Source organism: Electrona antarctica, assembly GCF_951216825.1.
Source record: "Electrona antarctica genome assembly, chromosome: 4".
NCBI lineage: Eukaryota > Metazoa > Chordata > Actinopteri > Myctophiformes > Myctophidae > Electrona > Electrona antarctica.
The window spans coordinates 35,704,925-35,714,152 of record NC_136809.1 but is presented as its reverse complement, the minus strand read 5'-3'; the positions used below and the strand labels follow the sequence as shown (position 1 = coordinate 35,714,152).

The following is a 9,228-nucleotide window of genomic DNA, read 5'->3' as shown; positions in this document are numbered from 1 at the left end:
AAAGAAAGAAAGGAAAACAAGCCATAAAACATTACAAATAATAGCAGTAATGCAATACAGTGAGGACATGAATAACACAAAAATTAAAAGATCAACTAAAAGCAAGAGTGTAGAAGTGGGTCTTGAGCTGTGCTTTAAAAATGTCTACAAGGGCTGCCTGTCGAAGGTACAGTGGGAGTTTGTTCCACGCCGTCGGCCCATAGAAGCAAGTATGTGTAAGTACAGGACTAGCATGCCAAAGTTTGTGCTATTGCCATTGAGAATGCATTGGGCGTTTAAGTTAAATACTGGGGGGTCATATTTTGACAGCAGAAACTATGCCTGTCATAATTTCCTCCCTATTCCAAAGCCCCCCCAGGTACATTATATATTTATACTATTTTCAGCAATGGTACAATTATTTTTTCAGTGGGTAGATCTTGTTGAGCTCGTCATTTTTAAAGATCTCACGTCATAAATGTGTGGGCACCCCTGCTGTAGCCTACTGTTAATTTCTACAGTCTGGTTGCCAAGTAAGTCTGCTTATTATTGATTCTTTCTGCTCACTAGAACCGATTATGAGAACTTCTGTCTTATCTTCATTTAGCTTGAGAAAGTTCTCACTCATTTGTGCAGTTGCAGACATTTGTGGGTAGGTCTGCAATCAAAAAGAAGGAAATTGCGGGATTTGACAGACTCCACTTCAGCTGTGTTTTTATATTGTGCCCTTCACATGTAGTAGCCTAACGGATGGGTATTATTATTATTTGTTGTTTTTTGGGTCAAACCCATCAATACCCCTTAAATGCATAGAAAACTGCATTTTGGCACAGTATACTTTACTGTTTACTTTAATACAATAAATTACTGTTTTTGGAAACCAAAAGATGTTGAGAATGGAGCAGAACATAGGCTACTGTAGTATATTTATTGGGGGACCTTGACTGATTTATAGTAGGCCTACAATCTTTTGGATTGCAGTGACCTTTCTCAGTCAAAGTTTTATCTCCTGCGGTCAGCACCTACCCTAGCCCCATATGTGCCCTCTCCCTACAGAGGGCACATATGGGGCTACACCTACCCACTACTGGTGTGCGCTCCTACCTTTTTGTTTGTTGGATTGCACTCATTGCAGTGACCCCACATTGTTTCTTCGGGAACAATATTTGTAGTTACAATGAGGGCTACATACATGAGCCGAAGGGAGAGAAACACTTCGCCTCTCTCCAGTCCGTGCGTATGGTTCGGTGGTGGATGATTCGGATGAATAACAACGGATCGCATCGCTGACTGACATAAACACACCGTTACAATTCAGAGGCACTTCTTTAAGAAAACGCGTGTGTGTGTGTGTTAATCTGCCCGATGCTGACGTTAGTATATAATGTTTAGATTGTTTTCCTCTTGGACATGAGTTTGTGGGCACAGTGGCACAGGCGCGCCGCGCATATTGCGGTGCGGGAGCGGAGGGTGGTTTTTCGCGAGGTCCCGGGAGGCTGGCCGTGCGCCGTGGCGTGTGATCGTGGCGGCCGAAGTGTGCAGCAGTGTTGCTAAACAGCAATCCTGCCCTGAGCTAATGTGACGCACAGGTTTTGTCTTGTAATATAAATGGGACAACAGATCTTTAATGTATTAAGCTGTCAGTTACTTAGGTGTAACTTAGGTGTAGGTCATTCCAAGTGTGGCACTTTTTGGGCCGGTCTTGGCCAAATGTCATGGCCGAATTATTTACCCAGTCCAGCCCTGGTAGGTAAGTAAGTCAGTCAGTCAGTCAGTCAGTCCGTCAGCCCGTCTGTCTGAGTAGCCTCTCTGCTTCATTTTGAAGTAGCATATCAGATATCTCACCAGAGGGCAGCATTGGCCCTTTTAAAGTTGACCACAGCATAAAGGACATCATCCTGTCTCTGGGGCTGTGGTGGTTGGACAGTAGAATACAGGGGCACTTCCTGGTTCTTAGAGCGAGTGACATGGATGCTGGAGTAGTGAACACCACCCAGGTGTTCCGTTGGTTCCCTCTGATCTGTAGAGGCAGAGCTGCTACTGGCCATAGGTGAGATGTTCTCATAGTCAGGGCCAGAGTTGAACTGCAGGGAGAGAGAGATTGAATATCAAGCATTATTTTGTTTTACTTTCCTCAATTAATTAAACTCCTATAGCGTACCTGGACGGTTGGTTCCCCATCATCAGATGGCAGCATGGAGACCCTTTTTCTCCTGTGGATGAGACATTCTAATTAATAAACACAAGTTTGTAATTGAACAGATGCATTTAGAAAGCAAAACAATGAATTACCTGATCCAAAGGAAGATGAAGACAGATATGACAGCCAGGAGAGCAGCTACGGTGATTCCTGCAATTGCAGCTATTGATGCACTTGTCCCTAGAAATGTGCTCAAATTAGAACAATGACAGTAATAAAAGAGAGTCGGACAGTATGGATTTACTTACTTTTGGAAAAGAGCAGATAAAAAAAGTCATCCAACATATTTGTGGACATAAATATATCTCTTGAAGAATATTTGATTAGCTAAAGATCACTGTCACACAAAATTATAATCCAATAGAATATAGGAGCTGGAGTTGGACGTTATATCTAGTATAATATTGGTTTTGAATTAGTTATGATGACCTTTTTCAACAATCAACTTCATACAAAATGACCATACATCTGATGTGTGTAATGAATGAATGAATGAGTAATTGTTACCTGTTATATCCACCAACAGGAAGGTGGAATTCCTACCACCTATTGTGTTTTGGACAAAGCAATAATAATATCCTCTGTGGTCCGGTTGAATACTAGTGATGGTGAAGTTCTGTCCAGTAGCTTTAGGTTTGTCTTCATTCTGGTGGTACCAGGTATATTTGACTGGTGGGTTGGCATCACTGCTGCAAGTCAGAGTCACTGAACTGCCCTGCTCTATAACAGCAGACGGACTCTTAGACACTGAGGCGTTCTTCTGCTCTATTACACCAGACAGACTCACAGACACTGAGGGGTTCTTAGGGGCATCTGGGGAGAAAGATACATATAGAAACACAACTCAGGAGTGTTTGCCTGAACAGTCTTACCATGTTCATGATAAATTATGAACATGGTAAGAATGTTCAGCCAAACACTTGAGTTGTAGTATTATGAATCATAATACTGCTTCTCTAGAAAATGCTTTATGTACATACATTGGATATCTAAAAAGCCAAAGGATGAGTTTAAGTGTCCGTATTTATTTGAACATTGACAATGGTACGTCCCGCTGTCCTTAGAGCTGATGGAGGAGAAGTGGTACGTTTCATTTGGTCTCTGATCCAGTGTTTCATTCTCCTTGTACCAGGTATACAATTCTTTCGGGTTTGCATCACTTTCACAAGTCAGAGTCACTGGACTACCCTCCTTTATCACAGCAGATGGTCTCACTGATAAAGAAACCTTCTTTGGACCATCTGCAGAACATGATATTAACATAGATTAACTTTTAAATTAAAATGCATTTTCATATACTGCAGGGAAGCTCGTAACTTCAACGTTAATGAAGCATGTCACCTGAACATCTGGGGTGGACTAATGCAGGAGAGCAGGGAATATGGAACATGACAAACAGGAGAGCAGGGAATGTGGAACATGACAAACAGGAGAGCAGGGAATATGGAACATGACAAACAGGAGAGCAGGAAATATGGAACATGACAAACAGGAGAGCAGGGAATATGGAACATGACAAACAGGAGAGCAGGGAATATGGAACATGACAAACAGGAGAGCAGGGAATATGGAACATGACAAACAGGAGAGCAGGGAATATGGAACATGACAAACAGGAGAGCAGGGAATATGGAACATGACAAACAGGAGAGCAGGGAATATGGAACATGACAAACAGGAGAGCAGGGAATATGGAACATGACAAACAGGAGAGCAGGAAATATGGAACATGACAAACAGGAGAGCAGGGAATATGGAACATGACAAACAGGAGAGCAGGGAATATGGAACATGACAAACAGGAGAGCAGGGAATATGGAACATGACAAACAGGAGAGCAGGGAATATGGAACATGACAAACAGGAGAGCAGGGAATATGGAACATGACAAACAGGAGAGCAGGGAATATGGAACATGACAAACAGGAGAGCAGGGAATATGGAACATGACAAACAGGAGAGCAGGGAATATGGAACATGACAAACAGGAGAGCAGGGAATGTGGAACATGACAAACAGGAGAGCAGGGAATATGGAACATGACAAACAACCTCAAATATATTGGATTTGTTCAATAATCTGATGTCGAGCTCAGTTCAACTAATTCAATTAAGTAGCTCAACATCAGCAAAATCGCTCTGGGGATAAATACCTGCTGTTTAGATTTATGCCATTTGTTCATATCTTGTAATGTATTAAATGTTATTTTACTCACATTTGACAGTAATGTGGATGCTGGTAGATATCTTCGTTCCCATCTCATTCTCTGCTTTACAGACGTACTCTCCAGTGTCAGAGGTTTGGATGGAATGGAAGACAAGCTGTGATTCACTACTAGAACTGAGGGCTTGATCTTCATGTTTTTTTAACCAAGTGATCACAGCTGGTGGGTAGGCCTCACTTGTACAGCTCAGAGTCACTGAACTGCCCTCCACTACTTCATCAGATGGACTCACTGCCACCAAGGCAGGCTGGGGAGCATCTAGGTTGAAATAATATGTTTTCAGGATGAGTTAATAGACAAAATGACTCAGAGGCAAAATATGCAAATATGTATTTAAAAAAGAAATTACTTTACAATGAAGAATACCTTTCTTGTCATGGGCTGAGTTTAATTCATGTCAAAAAGCTTATTTTTTTAAAATTAATTTGTATGCTGAATTTCAGCTCACAAGACAAATCAATGTGTGATTTGAGACTCAATACATAACCAACAAATATCTACTCACATCTGATGATGAGAGTTTCTTCAGGAGCTCTGAGATGTTCTGGACCTCTGACAGCACAGGAGTATTCTCCTGCATGCTGACTGCTGACTGGGTCTACAACCATATAGTTCTGTTGTCTCTCTGTGTGGGGTAGAACCTGTCCATTGTGGTACCAGATGTAGGTGGGGTTGTCAGTCAGATTACAGTTGGTGTTACAGGTCAGTGTCACCTTCTGTCCTTCTATCACTGTGGAGGGAGTCATCGTCACCCGCAGGCCTAGAGGGTGCCATAAAAAAGATGGGAGGAAAAGAAGATTATTTGTTTAGATTATTGTAGTTACAATTTATTAATTAATTAACTAGTCTGCTGGATGTTTTCATTTTGGTTCAACAGTACCTGTGACAGTCAGAATTGTACCGGGTAAACTACTCCCCCATTTGAACGAGTCGCTTGTAAACATGAAGCGATATTCAGCTGAATCGTTCTCTCTCAACTTGTTGATTGTCAGAGTGGAGTGGGCTTGTGTTTGATGGTATTGGACACGATTCATGTATCTGGACACTGTCTTTATGTCTGTAGGTTGTCTGTGATTCTCATAATCCAGTCCAGGAACAAACCAGTAAATTGCTGTTAAGGCTTTTAGATTATAATAATAATAATGATATGTACAAGAAATGTTCACTGATGACCCCTTCAAGGTACAGATCTTCTTTTGCGTATAAGACAGTGATTTGCAGCTCAAACCATGGATGCCTAAAAGATCAAATATATTATTTACAAAGCACAAGTTAGAATTGCTGTATTGAATGAATGCCACAATGCAGAAAGTAACATTCTGTTCTTGTTGAGATCCTTGTAGCAATAAGAGGTGTTGTATACATCAAAAGCTAGCACAAAAAATCCAGAGTAGGGTGTGATTCCCTGTGAGGTCAGTGGTCACCAATAGGGAAAGATATGGTATTTTCTGTATAATGTTGTACTTTTGGATAGTGAATCATTTGGACATATAGCTAGAGTAAACTTACACTTTAACGGGGAGTGGAACATCTCATAGCCTTTTACCGCACAGGCAATGCTGTCCCCAGAGGAGAAGTATGAAGAGTAACTCTCCTTAACATTCTGTCCATTTTTATACCAGATGTAGGCAAGAGTATTAGGTATATCATTCTGGATGCATATGTTGGAACAGGTCAGCTCTGACCATGAACTGGAGCCTCTGGACATCTGTAGTGGAGGAACTATGGACATAACATGTTAATTTATTATTAAATTATTCTCTCTCTCTCTCTCTCTCTCTCTCTCTCTCACGCACGCATGCACGCACGCACGCACGCACGCACGCACACAGTCACATTTCCTATGTAGAATGCACTGGTGGTGGACCTACTTAAAAAGTTACCTGTGATATACACGGCGACTCCAGGGTGACCAGTGTATGTCCCGTCTGACTTGTCTGTTATGAACCTAAACATGTAATTTGCTGAGTCGGTGTCTCTCAGGTCTGTAATGGTCAGGGTACAGCGCCAACGCTCACAATGGTACTGCACACGACCTGCATACTGAGGGTCTTGCCACAGGTCCACAGGTTCATTAGCCTCCGATTTAGTGAACCAGAAGCTTTTGGTGACTTTGTAAGAATGAAACCAGGAGGATGATGGGTAACTGTAGGTGCAGCTCATTTGCACAGTTGATCCCTTAATGGCGCACACATAACGAGAGCTGTAGGTTACTCCCCAACCACCTTGACCCCGTATCACTGTAACACAGAACATATAATCATAATCATAAAGTTATTAGAGGACAGGAGGTTGCTTTGCTCGTTAGAGGCCTCCATTATTAGACACTAACAGGATCTCAGTACCAAGATGGTGGATAATGCAGCTTATAAGTCCATAAATCAAGTGCCCCAGAATCGTTTATTCACAGTAAAATCCTCTGAGTGTAAAACTTGACCCAATGAAGGGTGTGTTCACACTGGCTTCATGATGCTGCTTAGTGAAGTGTGAAAGGAAACTTTGCATAAGTCTAACCATGTGACATCTAGACAAATCATAGTCATTCCTAGAACATATTGGTGAGAGCAGGAGTGGACCTGGTGAGACGTAGGAAGGGCCCGGACAGGAGGCAACCCACAGAGCCTAGTCCCTCCACATACCAGAATTGTACCTCTCAGTCCCAGCACAGTAGTTCCGGAGTGGTTCCAACGGATTGTGCGGCCCTGTCTTTCCCTAGTGAGTCTGATCGAGGGTAGCTACTGGGACGTAAGTCGGGACTTGATCACCCTGGCTGGGTCACCCGAGTGAGGGGTATGATGTTCGAGAGACCCGAAACCCTGATGACCTTGGGATCACTGAGGATACATCCCAGTTGCATCCAGGCGATGTATTTTCGTTCTAATTTAGTTATCAAAATAATACAGAATAGGTATATAATGATATATAATAATAATATATAATTCAAACTACTCCCATTGAGGGTCTTCAGGTGAAGAGACCTGAGCTAAAAATCTAACAAACTACTAGTTCCTCTTTGGAAGGTTTCAGTGATCTAACAATAAACCACTCTGATAAGTCTCCATTTTTAACAGTTTATCATTCTCCATTACAAAGGTCATTATTTGTAGACTATGCATTGTATGACATTTGTTATCTGAAATATAGAAAATACAAATCTTTCTTTTAATAGATAAATGTACAATACCTGGTACAGTCAAAAGGAAGAGCACAAATCCACGTGTTGCTCCTCTAACATTCATAGTTAGGCACCTCTCCTCTTCAGAAGCTTCAGAGGTTAACTAACTGGCTGGTGAATAATGTACACAAGAGGAAATATTTTAATATTTTCAAGATAATTTATCAAGATAATGATCTTTAAATTACCCTTGTCGGGTACATAGTATTAGCTCAGTATTTGAAAGTCCAAAAGTTTTTTAAAAGAATAGACTTACATGCTAGTAACTAAAGTAGGTTGATACCACCGAGGTTGATGCAATTATTAGACAGAAGCTGTTTAAACTTGGGCCACTTCCTTCCAGTCTCACATCATGCATAGCAAGCAGGCTGCCGGTAAAGTTAAAAAGCAGAAGTTTCTGGATAAATCTAAAGAAATATTAAAATGAGAGAGAGAGAGAGAGAGAGAGAGAGAGAGAGAGAGAGAGAGAGAGAGAGAGAGAGAGAGAGCATGCTAGAGCTAGAGGTATTATATCTGTAATCTGTCATGCAAACCGACACAGAAAATTGTAGTGTTGATGTTTGAGGGTGTTTATTGAGAGTTTGGAGATCATTAGCAAGAGTTTAAAACTTTAAACCTTTCAACAGCAAACATTTGTTTGAAAACAGTGTCCACTCAATTATGAGCCTGGCACAAACTGTTGATGAGTGATTTAGGAACAGTACCTCATGGGCTATTAGTACAGTCCTTAGACATTATTTGTCTTTGTAGTAAAATTATTTATTGTAAGTATTACAGGTTAATGAGAGAGAGAGAGAGAGAGAGAGAGAGAGAGAGAGAGAGAGAGAGAGAGAGAGAGAAAGGGAGAGAAAGGAGAGAGAGAGAGAGAGAGAGAGAGAGAGAGAGAGAGAGAGAGAGAGAGAGAGATACACTTATGCCCAAGCTCTGAAAACAACCACTCCCAGCCCCACACATGGAAGAATCACACCGTATGAGCACAACATGCATAATGAGTTCATCAACATGCTCAGTGAGCTTTACACCAACTGGTTCCAGTCCAAAACTACTAGTGGAATATAATTCCAAAATGGATTACAAACCTTATAGACTTGAGTGAACACACTCTTACGATTGAGAAATTCCCCCATAGGCAGAACGGCTCCCAAGAGAAGACAAAATATGCACACAAAACGAGGTAGAGACTATAACCGTCTGTCCACTGTACCAAATCATCAGAGACATGTACTTCCCACGGATTACAATCACCCAGGGAGAGTTTGAAAACCACCAAATGTTTATAACATGTTAAAAACATTGAAATACTGCTGACAACTTTCAAAAGTATAAAGTGTCTCCTATATGGATGTATAACTATCTCTGACAGAAAATGCACAATCTTTTATAGTCTCACAAGATAGTATTACTCAAAGTGTTAATATAACACAGCTCTGTTTACACGTTTATTGTATTGTTTTAACTTGATTGTTTTGTTCCACTTTTGCTTAAAACCTTTTGGTTTAACCACTTTTGGTTTAACCACTTTAACTCTAGTATAGGCTACTGTACAGCGGATATATGTAGCTACAAGCTCCCCAACGTGTTATGATGACGTGCACTGTGAGCTTGTACTGTATACCTGTATGCAGTGGTTCTCAACCTTTTCATACTGTA

At 41.2% G+C, this 9,228-nt stretch overlaps 1 protein-coding gene across 1 annotated transcript in view; it reads right to left on the bottom strand.

Annotated features, from left to right (window-relative positions):
* The window catches only part of LOC306921290 (B-cell receptor CD22-like), a gene marked incomplete at its 5' end in the record, with an annotated part of 7,106 nt that extends 179 nt beyond the window's left edge, over positions 1 to 6,927 (bottom strand). Inside the window, 11 exons of the mRNA XM_079498399.1 lie at positions 1 to 2,063; positions 2,141 to 2,192; positions 2,272 to 2,359; positions 2,687 to 2,992; positions 3,220 to 3,420; positions 4,395 to 4,661; positions 4,909 to 5,163; positions 5,284 to 5,640; positions 5,913 to 6,125; positions 6,287 to 6,643; positions 6,918 to 6,927. The exon at positions 1 to 2,063 is cut by the window's left edge and continues 179 nt beyond it. Coding sequence (XP_079354525.1) covers positions 1,821 to 2,063; positions 2,141 to 2,192; positions 2,272 to 2,359; positions 2,687 to 2,992; positions 3,220 to 3,420; positions 4,395 to 4,661; positions 4,909 to 5,163; positions 5,284 to 5,640; positions 5,913 to 6,125; positions 6,287 to 6,643; positions 6,918 to 6,927 — 2,349 coding nt within the window. The 3' untranslated portion in view covers positions 1 to 1,820. The remainder of the gene's footprint in view (positions 2,064 to 2,140; positions 2,193 to 2,271; positions 2,360 to 2,686; positions 2,993 to 3,219; positions 3,421 to 4,394; positions 4,662 to 4,908; positions 5,164 to 5,283; positions 5,641 to 5,912; positions 6,126 to 6,286; positions 6,644 to 6,917) is intronic.
* Positions 6,928 to 9,228: the final 2,301 nt, after the last annotated feature.